At 37.4% G+C, this 17,884-nt stretch overlaps 1 protein-coding gene across 3 annotated transcripts in view; it reads left to right on the top strand.

Annotated features, from left to right (window-relative positions):
• Nucleotides 1-17,884, top strand: part of SH3RF1 (SH3 domain containing ring finger 1) — a 180,177-nt gene that overhangs the window by 112,735 nt on the left and 49,558 nt on the right. For all 3 annotated transcript variants that reach the window (XM_077868519.1, XM_077868521.1, XM_077868520.1), the window contains one exon: nucleotides 741-836. In XM_077868519.1, coding sequence (XP_077724645.1) covers nucleotides 741-836 — 96 coding nt within the window. The remainder of the gene's footprint in view (nucleotides 1-740; nucleotides 837-17,884) is intronic.

Genomic DNA, 17,884 nt, shown 5'->3' with positions numbered 1-17,884 from the left:
TAGAAATAGTTTTAGTATTTCACTGTGCTTTTAAAAATACCCAGAAGCAGTTTTCTTAAAGTCACAAAAAAATATTTTGTGCATAGGCTGTTCTTAAATGAAAGATAATTTTGGTTGATATTCTTTGTGGTATCATTTTCATATTTAGAGCCTAAATTTAATTCTAAGCCACTTTATAGGATGTGTGTGCCACTGAGGGGTTTTAATTTACTGAATTATGAATAACAAAATGAAACATCATTATTTTCTTATTTTAAACATAAATTTCTTTGCTGACAGCACACAGGAGTATATCCACTGAATTGATAAAATGCTTTAGAATTTTAAGTAGATTAACACAATAGTGTTTTTAATAAAGAAAAGCAGTAGGATATGCATTTTTAAATGGGAATTTGGTATGTTATGAGAGAGAACGTGAAAAGAGCCTGAGAATCAATCTAAAACAGAAGTTTAAGAGCCTGAGATGGGTAGTATTTGAAGTTATAATTTGTGGATCTAAACCAAATACGCAGCCAACCCTTGTATAGAAGGAGTTCATAGTTTTATAACTGTCTGAGAGGACCAACAGTTTGATTGTGATAGTGGCCATTTAGTTCGTGATAACATTGGATTCACGTACTAAAGATATGTCATAGCATTTTAATTCACGTACTTTTAAAACTTGAGCCCCTTCATTGAAAAGAAAAATTAAATGATGAGCTAAATGGGATTAAGTAGACTAATGTTTGCTGTTTCTTCAGGATGATGTTCTGACTGTGATCCGTAGAGTGGATGAAAACTGGGCTGAAGGAATGCTGGCAGACAAAATAGGAATATTTCCGATTTCATATGTTGAGGTAAGTTAATCTGTAGAAAATCCAATCATGTTAGTACTCAGCTTAGTAGACAAATCTTATTTATGCATTTTGGGCATACAGAAGTTCTCCCAGGAGTGCCTGGCTGGCTCAGTCAGTAGAGCACACAACTCTTAATCTCAGAGTTGTTGGGCATAAGCCTACTTAAAAAAAAATTTTTTTAATTAAAAAAAATTAAGAAAAAAGAAGTCCTCACGATCATTTTGCAGTATATACACACAGCAAATCATTAGGTTGTACGCCTTAAATGAATACAATGTTTTATGTCAATTATATCACAATAAATCCGGGGTTAAAAAAAAGAAGAAGAAAGACAAAATTCTAGCCTGCAGAAGACAGGAGGAGGAGAAGGAGGAGAAGCAAGAGAAGAACACATAACACAAAGAACCAGGAATGCCTTGTCCCAGATCACTGGGTGGATTAGGAAGAGTTCTTCTATCGTGCCTACAATTACTGAAGACTCTGAGATGTTTGAAGCTCCACTTTGTCCCTCTGCTAAAGCATTCCTGTGTCTTGTTAAATGGTACTTAATGCTTCCTATCAGTACCTATACTGTTTCCAGGTGTTCTATTTCCTTTGCCAGCTTTGGCATCAGAAGGTTGATGAAGTTCTGAATAAGGTGGGAGGTGAGTGTGTATTTGTTTACTTATTTTTTTTTTCATTATCTGCCAGGTGATCAGAACTATAACTGATTTGCAGAGTAGGCCTCTAACAAACATAAAGTAAATGAATAAATATTCCCCCATGTCATTCTCTGCAACACCTCACACCTCTTTCCCCCTTTTAATCAGCTTTACTCGGAAAGGTTATGGCCAACCTGACTCACTGAAGTCTTTATAGAGAGTATGTATAACATGATTGTATTATTTTAAAGAATAACACAAATTAAAAATGAAATAGGATGTTACAATTTATAATAGGCTGCATTACATCATACATCATAAACATTCATGTCCTCTAGTCATGAGTTTCTTGCTGAAGACAAATTAAAGGCATTTTTAAAGAATGAAACAGTGCAAACAACCATACAAAGTTAGCTGGGATCACAGAAGGATTATAGAAGAAGTGAGTTCTTTTTTTTTTTTTTTTAAATAATTTATTTATTTATTCATGAGAGAGACAGGCAGAGGGAGAAGCAGGCTCCATACGGGGAGCCCGATGTAGGACTCAATCCCAGGTTTCCAGGATCACGCACTGCGCCTGATCCTGGTGTCCCAAGAAGTGAGTTCTTAGTACATATCTGTGTGATGGATAAATAAAGGTTAACCAAAATAAATGGAAGAAATGCATTTTTATGGCAAAAAGAACATCCACGCAGGAAGACTGGCATGTGCAAGAGCCAAAAAGTAAGAACACAGGTTGTTTAGGGTAATTGAAAGTAGTTCTGTCATTTAAGATATCAAAGCATGTGTTTTAAGCACATAAAAAAGAAAAACCACCATTACTTATTTTTCCATCTTTTTGTCTGAGGCATTTGTTTTGGCACGATTTTTAAAACTAAAATGACAAATTGTGTCATTGAAGTTAGCACTCAGCTTCTCCCATAGACAGTAAGATTGCCAAAATTTCCATTAAAAATCTGTTTGACTACTGTATACCCATGGAAAAATAATTGAAACCATGTATGAGTCTTGAATTTTATCCATACCCTTCATATGTTCTCATTTATTGAAACATTTTTTTCTCCTTTGAAAGTAAACAACAGAAAAAAAATTCTTAACTCTCCGGCAATCCTTACTATATATTATTTATATATTCTAGCTGTGGGTCATGGAAAATTACAAGCATTTCCAAGTATCTGAATAGTTACACTGAAAAGCATGGGTAAGCACAAAATTAGTAATGAAAACCTGTCTTTACTTGTTAGGTATTATCAATATTACATGCCAATACTTGGTTTGTGATGCATGAAAAAGGATTGCTATACTTTTGTTATTGAGCAGGTGTAAAATTGTGCAGAGAGGCGTAAAAGATCCACCCCTGGCAAATCCAGAGTCATTTTGAGTCACTTGGGATTATTTATTCTAACTTAAGTTGGAAAGATAAAAGTCTGTCCAAGTGGAAGGTATTTTCATTCTCCTGCCTCCTTTCTTTCAAATGAATATTTTTCTCATTTGAACCAGAATTTTGCTAGTTGAGACGAGATAAACAAATTGGCTATCTCTAAGAAACTGTGAACATTTCTTTGATGTCAGGCCATCAGATTGAAGTTTCTGGTAGGAGCAGAGCATCTGGGGATTAGTAACACCTGGTTTAGCCTGCAGGGGAATTGAGGGGAGGTGGATTTCAATAGCAACCTACCAAAATTGAACTGTTTAAAGTATAGACTGTCTTACACAAGGCAGTCTTAGATGGGTTAAAGCCAACTATAAGGAGTCAAAAACTGAGCCTTTTTCCTGAAATGGTCTTTCTCTTGCTCTGTAAACCTCTTCAGGACCCAGACTATCCCCAGTATAAAAACAGTCTGTGTTATAAAAATCCATTTACAAAACATTTTCTTGACTCTTATAAATATACTTTTAGGTCTCTATGATTGTTAGGTGCTTTTGTTTTTTTCACAGTGCTTCAAAAACTGTTACCTTCCTCCCAGATGCTCTGAGAGGATCAAAAGTATAAGATATTTTGAGGGGTCTGGCACTGCTGTGTTTTATGCGTAGTGTTTGGAGCTCAGATTAAACTGTAATCCAGAATATGGCAGAGTATAGTAATGATCAAATAAGAGAATCTCACCACTACATATAATGAAAGAAATGAGTTCAGAATTGAATTCTGCGTCTCACAGTGACATCTCTGATCTCCACAGGCCTGTCAGCAGAAACTGGAACTCCCCCTCAACTCCTGCTGGTTGGCTTTGCTAATGGAAATGCTCAAGGGACTTGGTTATGGCAGACATGCTAGAATGGGCCTAGGGATAGGATCATGGACCTAGAGTAGAATCATGGGGTCAGAGGTTCAGCTGTGGAATTAGAGGGTGGGGATAAATTGAAAGGAGCTGAACATTAGAGGTGGGTAAAGAGAATTGAGTGGGAGGATTGAGATACTGAAGAACTAGAAATGCTACTGAAATAGTTTGCCCTCCCTTCTTCTTTCTCTCTCCCTTAGCATCCCATATCTGTGTACTACAATCTGCACCTGTGTTAGAATAAAGTAATAAAATGGTTGTGTGGTATAGCCACAAATTACCCTTATGAAAGTACAAAATTCTTCAAGATTTGAGCAGAGTGGGAGCTTCTGATTGAGGAAAGCGAGTAGGACAAAGAATGGCTATATAAATGGCCATGAATTCTTCTCTTGGAGCCTTTGTTTAAGCTCCTAAGATTGGGGTTGAGCCATAGAGGTTGTGGATTCTATTCTGCTTAGACAAGATCTGCCTAGATTTGAGCAAGCTGGAAAGTCGGAAGAGGTAGGGGTCTCTTAGGGAAATCTGAGGAATTCTTGAAGACACCATGCCAGGATATGTATAAAAGGGTATATTTGTCAAGGACTGAATGCAGCTTAAAAAAGAAATCAGTAGCTTTCTTCTTTATTTGTTAAAAAAATACCAGTCTTCTGCAAAATAGGATGGAAGACTTTAACAATGTCATTAATTCAGAGCTGACTCATTCAAGTTTAGCACTCATTTGAGCAAGTATGACATGATTCTTAGCAAGCAAAAAAGTTTGAATGAAGTAAATGCTAAATATGGGACTTGGAATGTTTTCAACCATTGTGCATTGTAGGTTCTGGTGAACTATAAATTTCTATTAAGTTTATTTTTTTCTTTTTTTTAATTAATTAATTTATTTATGATAGTCACACACACACAGAGAGAGAGAGGCAGAGACACAGGCAGAGGGAGAAGCAGGCTCCATGCACCGGGAGCCCGATGTGGGATTCGATCCCGGGTCTCCAGGATCGCACCCTGGGCCAAAGACAGGCGCTAAACCGCTGCGCCACCCAGGGATCCCTATTAAGTTTATCATTTTATTTTGATTCTTATTCATTTGAAATATCGCTCATTTTTTTAACAGCTACAAAAAAATTATTTGGCAACCTGCTACTCTGCTATAGCTATAATATAAAGATAAGCATTTTTTATGTGCAAATGGCATGAAGTCGATATGGCCCAGTAGACAGACAACTATGTTTACTCTTTAGTTCCTGCCAATAAGAAGGGCTATATTTCTCATTTTTCAGATCTCTGATCAAATGTCACTTCTTCTGACAGACTTTTCCTCACCACTTTATCTAAAGTAGTTCCTCCTCTTCCACTTGCTTGACATGGTGGTTGTAGGGAGAAACTTGGACTCTAATCCCAGATGGCTGGGATTCAAGTCTTTGCTCTACCACTAAGTGTCTAAGTGACTTTGGTCCTTGTCTCTTCTTTTGTACAATAGAACTACTTGATAGGGTGAGTTAATTCTAATGATGCTTAAAAGCAGTACTGTAGCACCTAGTTAGAGCTGTTATGTGATAGCTGCATTGTTGTTCCTTTATAGCATTTTATATTCTCTGTAACTACTTGATATGGTTACTATTTCCCTGCCCCATTAGGAAGTGAGCTCCTAAGGGTAGCACCTTGTCTTATTTCTGGTTTACCTTGGTCCCCTGAAGTCCTTGTACAGCATCTGCCCATTGGCTCTCAATAAATATTGGTTGTATGAATGAATGAGCAACCTAACAATCTTTAGAGTGAAAGGTTCTAAACCAAAACCATATTGATTTTCAGATGTTGCCAGCTTTTACATTTTTCAGCTAATACTCCCATCATTCACTACCTAGGCATCTAGTTCCTCACTGATTTATCTTAGTGTTATTTCAGGAATCTCTGTTTCTCAAAGCCTAGAAGATCTGTTCTATGACCTTAATAAGATCTTTCTTTTCTTTTTGAATGAGGTTGGGTGAGTATTTGGTTGTGCCTACTTTAGAATTTTTCCAGACCAAATAATGATAACCATATTTTGTGGGTTAGATCTTGAATCCTCTACTGATTATTTATCTCGAATACACAGATGACTCCCTAATACTTTCTGAGATGAATTTTCACCTGCTTAGGATTATTCCTTTGACTACTTTGAGCAGAGCTGCAGTAGCCTTATTGTCAAGGATCCTCAATTTTTAAAATAACATTTTTGAGTTATAAGTGTCATTACAATAACTATACATATTTAAAGTATACAGTTTGATCAGGTGCTATTTGTTGTTTTCAACTTTTAGAAGCAACTCATAGGCAAATCTTGGGAGATATTTCTGTGGCTAGGAAAGAGAATTAGTACTATCAGCCTTAACAGGGAAAAGTCATATGTGCAGGTCTCAGAGATCATAAGTGGCCGTAAGGATAGGAGTGCTAGCCTTCTCCTCTATGGTCATGGAATCGGGAGATAATCATCTGTGCTCCAGAAAAGAAGAAGTAGAGGTTGAGGTACATAGTCGAAGTTGCCAAGGTGACTGATCCTTGGAGAAGCTCAAAATAGCAGTAACTTTCTATCTTAACCTAAAGCCTTTGCTCTAGAGAATAATGAGAGCAGAAGACCAAAATAATAGTTTGTGTGAGTTTTTTTGTTTTGTTTTGTTTTTAGAGAGGGAGAGGGAGAGAAAGGAGAGGGGGTGGAGCAGAGAAAGAAGGAAAGAGAATCTTAAGTAGTCTCCATGCCCAGTGCATGAGCCCAATTTGGGCTCAGTCTCACAATCCTAAAATCTTGACCTGAACCAAAATCAAGAGTCAGATGCTTAACTAAGTTACCCAGGTGCCCCCAAAATAATGGTTCTTGTTTATTAATCGTGATTTAATAATCAGAGTTGATTGGGCATTATAAAAAGGTATTCTATCTGTATTTTTCAGTGTATTCTTTTCTTTTAAAATTACAAAGTAGGGACACCTGGGTGGCTTAGCAGTTAAGTGTCTGCCTTCGGCCTAGGGCATGATCCTGGAATCCCAGGATTGAGTCCCACATTGGGCTTCCCGCAGGGTGCTTGCTTCTTTCTCTGCCTGTGTCCCTGCCTCTCTCTGTGTCTCTCCTGAATAAATAAATAAAATCTTTAAAATAAAATAAAATTACAAAGTAAAATGTTCAATTAATTGAAATCATTTTTAATAAAAGAAATGTAGGAAAATTTGGAGGAAGTTGGAGAGAATAATTATATTGCTTAGCATCCAAATTTCCCCTTTATTCTGAAGTAAATTAATTTTTATAAAAGAAACTTAGAGAAATTGTTGGAAATTCAGAAAGGCATAATTACTATGTTGCTTACCACACTTATTCCTTCAGTTCTGAGGTAAATTAATTTTTACAAATGAAATTTAGAGATATTGTTGAGAAATCAGTAAGGGAGAATTACTCTGTTGTTTAGCATCATACTTTTGTCAGCAAGACTGAAGGGCAAACCAAAGGTTTTTATTTGAGGTGTGAGAACTGCAATTCAAGAGACGCAGATTCGAGCAGGAATTGAAAATGTGTTCCAAAGTGTGGAGAAAAGAGGAGGGCTTTTAAACATAAGAGGGGATTTCCAGTAAAGCCACATAAATTGTCAAGAATTATGATTGGTGCTGACAGGCTAAAGCTATTCTGTACATGATTGGTTGCTAAGGGCTATCACTAAGTAAAAAGTCCATTTGTAAGTCAAAGAAAAAATTCATTTCTCTTGAAATGGCAGAGTTGCAGCTGGTGCTCTGGGATGCTTGTGGTTTGGCAGTGACCTATACTGTAAAGTTTACCTTTTCTTTCAGGTGGGGATATGAAACAAGCCTTACTTTCTTAATGGCCTCCTGGCTCCATTTTAAATACCTCTCCTAGCAAGACTGACTTCATTTTGATGCTTCTTTCACATTTCTCCCTTTGATTGAGATCTTTCCTTGGAAAGATTTGAGGATCGACTAGTAGGTCATCCAACATTAGTATAGGTATCCTCAGCTCTAGGAAGGCTCATTCTTATAAAGTCACATCCCACAGAGGAGGGAAAGTAGAAGTAGGATTACTGGTATATTTGAGGAGAGCTTGTGATCGTATTCACACAACAGGGAGGTTTTTAGGAGACAAGGCTTGAGTAGTTTTTCAAATTTATACTCACTTGAGTAGTTTTTCAAATTTATAGGTGTATCAAGAAGGTGTTGTCATCATATATGGAGGGATCTTCATCAGAGTAATCCTCATTTATATTAAGGACTCTCTATTGTCTTCCAGATTTCTGGGAACCTTGAGTTACTAGTTTAAGAATGGTGAGTGGAGTTGTTAAATAACCCAGGAGACATTGTCCAGGGAGTCTCCAGCTATGTAAATAGTCAAATGTCTATGGTTTATTTTTATATGCACAGATATGTGTCCTGAGGGTACATAAACTACACTTGCCAGTGTCTGCTTACTTAGAGATTCATTTACCAGTATGGAAGAGGGTATATGATCAAACCAGGAATCTGTATGTAGGTTGGTGTAACTGTTTTTTCAGGCATTGATTGGCTTGTTTGCCCAGCCTATAGATCTCATTCTAGTTGGGAGAAGGTGTTATATAGAAGGCCAGGGGAAGATATAGTAGGAAAATATTTATTTTTGAGTGAAACCATTGATAAAGGAGAGCTAATGGATATTGTAGGTACTCCTGCAGTTTAGACTCCTAGTCTAAACCCTAAAGCATTGGGGGTTTGCTTTACCTGGCAGCAAAACTATTTTGACACAATAAGTGGAGCTTGAAAGGGTTATTTGCTTTTTGGTGCAATTCAGAAGGGATGAAAAATTATCAACAGGTATAAAAAGGGATCAGCTGTTTTACCATAGTTGGTAAGGGGCTGATGACGACGTATCTAGCAATCAGATAAGTTTCCTGCTTTGGCGATAGTCTAGAATAACCAAATAAGGGTACTTTTATGTTTCCATATGGGCTAAGGACAGAATAAGTAGGATTATGGGAATCATCTTTGGGTATAGTAAAATCAGAACTCTTTAAACAGAGAAACAATTGCAACCAGGAGGAATAAGAAGAAATCAAGCAGAGTGCAATTACTGCTTTAAAAAGGAGTAGGATACCCAATAATTCATGAATGTCCATTGGCTAAAGAGTTTAATATATGGACCTAGTCTAGATTATTGGAAAACAGTCTACATCAGGTGTCATTTGCCTGGTTAGGTGGTAGTCTTCAAGGTAGTCTTGGGCTCTGGAGACTTTTAATTTGAGATCCCCCAAGGCTCAAGATGACCACTCAGGACTTGATGCCCTTTAAAAATGAATCCATGAGTCAATACCCCTGAGTTTAGTAGCTCAAAGATTGGTTAATAATTTGGTATGGTCTTTTCTATTGGAGCTATAAGATGCCATAAGGATGATGTTTCCAATAAACAGAGTCACCAAGTTGGAGGTCATGGTAACATATATCTTTGTCTCCCTGCAGCATGCTGTGAAAAGATTGCTCTGTGAGCTGTAGGTCAATTTTGAGGGCTTTTATGAATTCTTTGCAGTAGGTTAAAAAATTCTTTTAACAAAAGTGCTTCGTACATTCCATCATGTAGCCTCATAGGTCTGCCAATGATCATTTCAAAGAGTGACAATTTGCTTTTTCCTGTAGATGTGGACCTAAAGCTGAGTGATACTAAAGGTGGAACTCTGGGCCTAGGCACTTTAAAGTATTCTGTGGTTTTTGCCAATTGATTTCTTATAATCCTACTAGTACATCCCACCAGTCCTGAGGACTGGAGATGGTAAGCACCATGAAAATGTTGGACGTGCCAGATTTTACAAATTGAATAACCTGACCAATGAAATGGAAACCTCTGTCACTATGGAGCTCTAAGGGAATATCCCAAGCAAAAATACTTTTTTTCTAATAGTATTTTGCTTACTGATGAGTCTATGGCTCTGTGGCATGGAAATGCATCTACCCAATGATAAAACATACCAATAATTACCAGTATACCAGTAAACATTACCAGTATAATTTTGTATCCCTAAGAAAACAGCAACTGGATATGAAGTCTATTTGCCATAAACCAAAGGACTTGAGGCTAAGGGAAAATGTCCCATAAAGGTATCAGTGGATTTTCTAGGGTTATGTTTTGGACAGATTTGACATTTCTGGTACACTTGGGAAAGCTTCCAATAGTACTGTTTTCCCCTTAAGATCATTTTGTCAGTGTTCCAATCAGTTAAGTCATGGGTATATTAATTGTTAATACAGGGAGGACTGGCCATCCATTTGGTCCCACCCATAAATTCCTTTTTATTTTAAATTTGCATCCTTCTTCAACATATTTTTTTCTTATTTTGTTGGGCAGCCAAATGTGGCCCATGATATTGATAAAGGACTCAGGCAAGGTTAAGGATGTCCTGATTGTCTTAAGGGGTAAATTGAGGGCTTCTCTCTTGACAGCTCCATCAACCAAATGCTTTCTCTTACTTTCTTCTGTATTTGCCATAGAGTGTATAGGAGTTTTCATAGACTAGAGTTTTAGATAATTGAATGGATTCTAAAAGGCTTAAAACACAAGTGCTATTTTTTTTTTTTTTTTTATCTTTTGTCCAGAGGAGATCAGAAAACTTCTTTGTTTCCAAAGCATTACAAAGTCATGGGTAACACTAAAGCATATTGACTGTCAGTATAAATATTGGCAATTTTTGGCTAAGACACAAGGTCAAGTTAATGCATGGGGTTCTGTTTGTTGGGTGAAAGTTGCTTAGAACATTGTGTCAGCCTCATTTGTTCATTTAAGGAAACAATTATGTAACTGGCCTGATACTGTCTTGTTTCATCTTTTAGGTAAGGTCCATCAGCAAACCAAATTAATTCAGTGTTTTTAAGAGGGATTTCCTGTAAATCAATTCAAGGAGTCAGCAGTTGGGCTGTCAATGTTAATCATTGGAAGGCAGTTTATTTGGAGGCAAAGGGAGAAGAGTAGCAGGGTTTAGTGTATTGTAGCAATCAATAGAAACATTAAGAAGACGCCTAATCAATAGTTAGGGTGCCCTGGGGCAAGAAGGTTGTGGAGGCTCCCTTTTTTGCTAGTTCTTGAAGAAGGTAGAGACTGGTTTTGAGAGATGCCTCTCCAGAAGTTGAACATGGGAGGAGTTATGTACATATTATAGAAAGGAGAACTGGTGTGGAAACTCATTTATTGGCGATATCTGCCTTCAAGATTTGAGAAAAGTAGGTTGGACTCTTAGTGTGACCCTGAGACATTACTGTCCATGTGTACTGTTGTCCTCCCAAGTGAAAATGAATAGAAACTGACTTCTAGAGTTGATAGGAATGCTGAAAAAGGCACTTCAGAAATATATAATTGTAAAGAATTTGCTTTCTGGTGGTATGGCTTAGAGCAAGGTGTGAAGATTAGGCACAATGGAACTCTGAGGTATAACTGGATTGCTTACTGGTCTCAGATCTTGGACAAAAAACTCCATCCCTTTCCATGAGGTTTTTGAACAGGATTGGAATGTTTTAATGACTTATGAGAACAGTGAGACCTTGCCTAATATATTCCTCAATAATGAGCTTATTAATTCCTTGAGTAACCTCTGCATTTTATTGATGAGTATTAAGCAGGGCTTATTTTCATCAATTCATATTTTTAATGGTAATATACAATGAATGTAGCCAATATCAATTGCATTGTAGACCATACTTCAGGTAGAATGGAATCTAAGAAGGGATTTGGTTCAGTTACGGTGCCTGAAAAGACTGGGATAGCCATGGACAAGTCTTCTTGAGGATTGTCAGTTGTCTCTTTTGAAAAAAAGAAATGTGAGCTTTGTATGCCTCAAAGAAGTCTTGTCGTAGGAGGTGAATAGGGGCAAAAGGAACTAAAAGGAATTGATGAGTTCCTTGAATGAGTCCATGATGAAAAGGAATAGGAAGGAATTTAGAAACAGTGGATTGTTTGAATTGGATTGACTAGAAATACCCACCATTTGTATAGTTTTGGTACTCTGAGAAAGGAAAGATGAAGCTGGTGGGGTTGAGGACTGAGTATAGCCCCAGTGTCTGTTAGAGCCTTAGTTACCTCATTTCCAATGAGTAAGTCTATTTTCCCCAGGGAGTTAGTCAAAAGCATGAGGAAAATCCTCATTTGATCCTTGGAGCATCCCTACTGTTGAGAGTGTTTAGGTTGGAATCCCTGGAAGGAATTACGGTTTCAGAGTCTATTGGTCTTATAGGAGCCTCTTATGTTGTAAACAAAACTTTTCCCAGTGTTTGGGATTTTTTACAGTAGTGGAAAATCCCTTTAAGGGATGGCTTGCCTGGTAGATTTTGAAGGCAAGTTTCGTTAAGTGTTACATTTATAAGCTCATTATTTGAGTGGCTTAAATCTGGGTACTTAAAACTTGAGTGGCTTTTTTCTTATTTTTTCTTTGGATTATTTGGTTAAGTGTTCAGGCAGGTTGACTAGGTTGTGAGGATCCACAGTGCCTCAGTTAAGCTACTTAGGTTAGACAAGTGTGCTTAGTTCTTCATTGAACCAGTTCGGGAAGGTTGAGTTAAAAAGGGTGGACATTTCATAATTAATTGAATCTAGACAAGAATATTGTCTTTAGATTCTTTCAGGGAGATTAAGCATAAACATCTTTATCAGGCTTTGAGTACATTGTTGGATCTTTTTCTAGTCAGTAATTTTAGGAAAAAGTTTAGGAATCTCATTTTAAATTTCTTTTGCTAGTTTGAGAACATTTAATCAGTCAGTTGCTCTCCACTTATTGAAATTCTCAAAAAGACTTTTCTAATTTACTATATCCATTCTTTAGCTCTACCTTCACCATTGAGCATCGAAATCAGTTGGTAAAGATTGGAGTAACCTAGTTGATTAGTTTGGATCACTAGGTTAAATTCCTTTGCAAAGCTTACAGGATTATATTTAGGATCTGAGAACTCTGTAGTAATAGTTCAGAGTTCTGTTTTTGTCCAAGGAGTGGAGGTCATCGGTGGGGTGGAGGGGGTCGTAAACCACCTTCATTAGGTTTAACCTTAAAGGCAGTGGCAAAGTCTAGTAGCTCAGGATCTGAATCATTATGGAAAGAAAGTTCAGCTAGTGAAATACAGAGATCTGGTGGGCAAGCAGAAGGAGCAGAGGGAATACAAACAGACCACAGATGAGCCTTCAGAAGACTCCTCAAGTTTAGTGAGTCTCTGAGACAGCTCAGAATTAGCCTTGGTTAATTTCAAGTTAGCATTCTGCAGGAAAGCAATTTTGCAAGTACTTAGGCATTTAGAGGCCTTGAAATGTCAATGAAAATAAGCTTCCCACTCAGGCTGTTTTGTCTTACAACATCTTTCAATTGGCTGCACAGATAAACCAATTTAGGCCAGTTCAATTATAAGTTATCCTGAGTAATCATCGGTCAGCATGACAAACATTTGTAGGACAAAGGTCCATAGTTTTTTAAGAGTTCCAGAAGGAGACTGATTAGTAGCCTTCTTTTTAGAGAATGAACTACCCGTTTTAACAAAGAGTGTGTACTCTCCGGAGACAAAACAGGAAATCTTACAAAGGCTGGCAACACAGTAGACCCAAATAGAGCCTGAACCTTAATTGAGATGGGAGTTCCCCGACCAAGCAGACTACTAATGCAACCCAAAAACCTTGAGGAGATGACCGAGCATAATGGACTCTTGTAGGCACCTTACTTGAATCCACAATGGCAGCAGAGGTGGGGAGAGGAAGGCCAGTCACTTTGAATCCCACTTCTGATAGCATGGAATGTCAAATGAGAAATGCAGCAAGACTGAAGGGCAAACCAAAGGCTTTTATTTGATGTTTGAGAATTGCAATTTAAGAGACACAGATATGAGCAGGAATTGAAAATGTATTTTGAAGTGGGGAGAAAAGAGGACTTTTAAAGGCAAAGGAGATTTCCAATAGAGCTACAAAAATTGTCAAGAATTATGATTGATACTGGAAAGCTGAAGCTATTCCTATCTGTACGTGATTAATTGCTAAAGGCTATCACTAAGCAAAAAATTCATTTGTCTTAAAGCAGTACAGTTGCAGCTAGTGCTCCAGGATGCTTATGGTTTGGCAGTGATCTTTTCTTTCAGGTGGGGACATGCAGTAAGCCTTGGTTCCCTTAATGGCCTCCCGGCTCCATTTTAAATAGCAATACTTGTTTCATTTTGATGTTTCTTTCACATTTCCAATTTTAAATTCTGATAACTGAACACATAGGAGTGGATTTTTTTTTCTTTTTTAAGCATTGTGGGCTTTATCTACTAGTGCATGTTTTTTTGTCTTCTTTCAGGAGATTACTTGATATAAGTAATTGTTGCCTTTTGTTCTGCCATAATGATTAGAAAGAAAAATGAGCACTGGTTTCTGAATTTCTAAGGGCAAAGGAGGGTCTCCTCTGGACTCCAGGAACAGCTGCTTAATGCATATGGCTAGAAGCAACTTGACTAGACTCAATCTGACAAGAAGGCCTTTAAATTAGGTAATGAACTTTATTTAAGGCAGTTGACAATCTATTATTCAGTAGCCTCTTTCTAATTTAAGTTTCCTTTTTGTTTTCTATCTCAAGGAGCTGAGATTCTTAAGATCAGCTAATGTTTATTGAATTCTCACTGCATAAATGGACAGTTTCCAGTACTCTGAGTAGTTTTAAAGAACATAAAAATACAGGTCTCCTGTAGTGCCTTCATCAGAGGATGAGGATAATGACTAACCAGAGTCTAACATACACAATGATTCCCCATGGAACCCTCAAATTACTGAGCCTGGCCATATCCCCTAGACATACCCAGAGCCCTAGCTAAGTTAATCTACTGATTGTTCCTGAAAAACATACCTTAGAAGTGCTGCCTTTATGGCTCATCTGGTATATTTTTTTTGTCCAACTATCTGTGGGAAGCTCACTCTTTCTTCAAGGTCCAGATTAATACTGCCATTTCTCCTAAAGTCTTTCTTTTCTAATTCTCCTATACAGAAATAAAACAGAAAAACACCCAGCCTCCTCCTTGCTTTGGAGTTCTGTGATACTCAGTTTGTACCATTATAGATCTGGCACATGCTAAGAGTATAATTATGTGTGTAGATGATTTAATGTTTTCCTGTGTTCCTTGGGAGCCACATCTTACATAAAGAATATTTTTAATGATTTTATTTCAGTAATACAATCACATTGTGGAAAAGTTGGAAAAGAAACAGCCCTTAGTATCATCACATGTAATTTTGGTAAATATCTTCCCATTCTTTCCCCTTATGCTTTAATGATACTACATACATGATTTTTCCATTCTCTACATTATTAGAGTACTACTAATCATCAGGTTTTTAGACTACATAATAAACATTTTGGTAGCTAAAATCATAATTTAGTTAATTTTTCCCCCTCTTTCAAACAAGTTAAGTGTCTTGTTTAGAGACACCCAGCCAGTAACTGAGAAGTGAATAGTGGTATCTATTCTGCTGTCCATTGCTACCCCATACTTCTGCCCCACAGTAGCCTTATAGCATATGTAATACTAGTGTTCCTAATACTGGTACAGAATCACTGTTATGCTTTGCTTAAAAAGTATTTAGGACATTTTCATTTTTCATCAAGAATCATGATAGCTTTTCAAATTTCTAACACCTAAAAGGTTAATTTTCAGAAATGACTCATTATTCAACAATTTCAAATATCTGAGGTTGCCTTTTTCTTTTTTAAGAGAAAAGCCACAAGTTAATTAAAACCATAGTATCTTAAGGCCTTTTAAATTTTATTATTTATTATTTTAAAGTTTTATTCTATTACTGTATACATCTTAAATTTGGTAGTAACTAAGGCTTTAAGAAGCAAAATAGATTAATTTTAATTAGCCAAGGGTTAAGTCCTTTCTTGTATCTTGAAGAAGATTGGATAAATATTCTGTATTATTCTGCACATTTGTGTGCGTATGTGGCATATAAGCAGCATGAAAAGAAGCATCTTGATTATTAAACCACTAGGGAACAAGCTTCTCTAAAATGAAATCAAATGTATTTCTGGAAATTTTTTCTTAAGTGTTGTAAAACAGTATTCCTTTTAAAATAGTGTTTAGTGGCAATGTGCCTATTAGGCTTCACATGTGTGTAGAGTAAAAATTTCTCTATGCTGAGAAGAAGGGAGATCTTAAACAAAAGTACAAAGTCATAGTGATCAATATTCTCAGTATTTTTATGTATAAGATTACTTCTTGTTGATTAGCTTTCCACCTTATTCCTTATAACCTATCACTGCTTCACACACTTACACTTGAGGTACCAGGGCTGGAGAAATCTTGATTCTCTCTCTCTCTCTCTCTCTCTCTCTATCTGTCTATCTATCTATTTATTTATTTATTTATTTATGATAGTCACAGAGAAAGAGAGAGAGGCAGAGACACAGGCAGAGGGAGAAGCAGGCCCCATGCACCAGGAGCCCGACGTGGGATTCGATCCCAGGTCCCCAGGATCGCGCCCTAGGCCAAAGGCAGGCGCCAAACCGCTGCGCCACCCAGGGATCCCGATTCACTGGTTTATTAACTGATTACGTATCATTTTGGAATTTCTGTCAGTGTGTCATTTCACACTGACAAATTTTTACTTAGAATTTAGTGACAACTACATATTCTTAACCTCCTGATACATATTCCAGATGTGGCATTACTAACTACCTCTGGTAATGAGGTACTTGAAAATAAAATGTGTCATTGGAATGTATCCTTTTGGTTTGTAGACATTTCTTATTTGTGGTGTTCATTTGGTGAACAAATATCAAACAGAATGAGACACACACAAATCTAATATATTGTTAGAATTATAGACACGGAGAGCTGAAATGAGCTCAACTTTTAAATTATTCATTGGTCTGTCTCTCTCCTTGGCATGATCATAAGATTGTAGATCTGTTGCTTCAGAAGTTAACAGGTATGACTGCCTCTTTAGAATTAACCTTTAGGGTAGAGCTCTGTAACCTATAAAGCTCTATAAGAACGTGAGTTATTCTCACATTAGCCTTTCTCCCTACTCCTTATAACTTCCCACTGCTTCATGCATTCACACACACACACACACACACACTCTCTCTCTCTCTCTCTCTCTCTCTCTCACACACACACACACACTCTCACACACTTTAGGTACCAGGGCAGGAGAAATATTCGTTTACTGGCTTATTAACTGATTATATATCACTGGAATTTCTGTCGATTCTCAGAAGAATCACAACACTTGCTCCGTGCCTCTTTGTGATTACCTGCAATTAGCCCTGGGCTACTTCAGCCCCTGCAACTGCCCTCCTGGCTGCCAGTGAACTGCCTTTTCTTTTTTTTTTTTTTTTAATAATAAATTTATTTTTTATTGGTGTTCAATTTGCCAACATACAGAACAACACCCAGTGCTCATCCCGTCAAGTGCCCCCCTCAGTGCCCGTCACCCACTCACCCCCAGCCCCTTTCCTCCTCCCCTTCCACCACCCCTAGTTCATTTCCCAGAGTTAGGAGCCTTTATGTTCTGTCTCCCTTTCTGACATTTCCCACCCATTTCCTCTCCCTTCCCTTCTATTCCCTTTCACTATTATTTATATTCCCCGAATGAATGAGAACATATAATGTTTGTCCTTCTCCAATTGACTCATTTCACTCAGTATAATACCCTCCATGAACTGCCTTTTCTTAGCACTTATTTTGTTGTTCTATTCTCCCAGTGACATCTACCACTATTTTTCCTTTCTTTTTCCCCTCATGGGATTAATCATCCCAACCACCATTCTTAATCTTCCTGAAACCACTTGCTGTTTTCACTTCTGGGGTATTGGTTGGTGGGTTGGTCTGGGAAACTATGCAGGGCCCTTCTGTAGCCTGAAATGCTGAGTGCCTTTTGCTTTCCCTACTACTTGTTATCTTCTCTACTTTTTCTTCCCTAGACCAGAGAATGCCAATTAATGTGACCCCACAAGACTTTCTGCTTAGCTTGCGGAGTGGGTTTGTTTTAATTCATTGTTAAGATGGAAAACTCAGGAGATTTCACATAGGCCTAAATTGCTAGCTTTCCTTATAAAAAAAAAAGAAAAAAGAAAAATCAGCTGACACCAGCAAGAGCTGCCTCTGGAGAGAGGACCGGCACTCCCCTGTGCACCAGAGA

This window comes from Canis aureus, chromosome 24 (assembly GCF_053574225.1).
Source record: "Canis aureus isolate CA01 chromosome 24, VMU_Caureus_v.1.0, whole genome shotgun sequence".
NCBI classification, from domain to species: Eukaryota; Metazoa; Chordata; class Mammalia; order Carnivora; family Canidae; genus Canis; species Canis aureus.
Note: the sequence above shows the minus strand (reverse complement) of the source record. Positions and strands in the feature narration are given on the sequence as shown.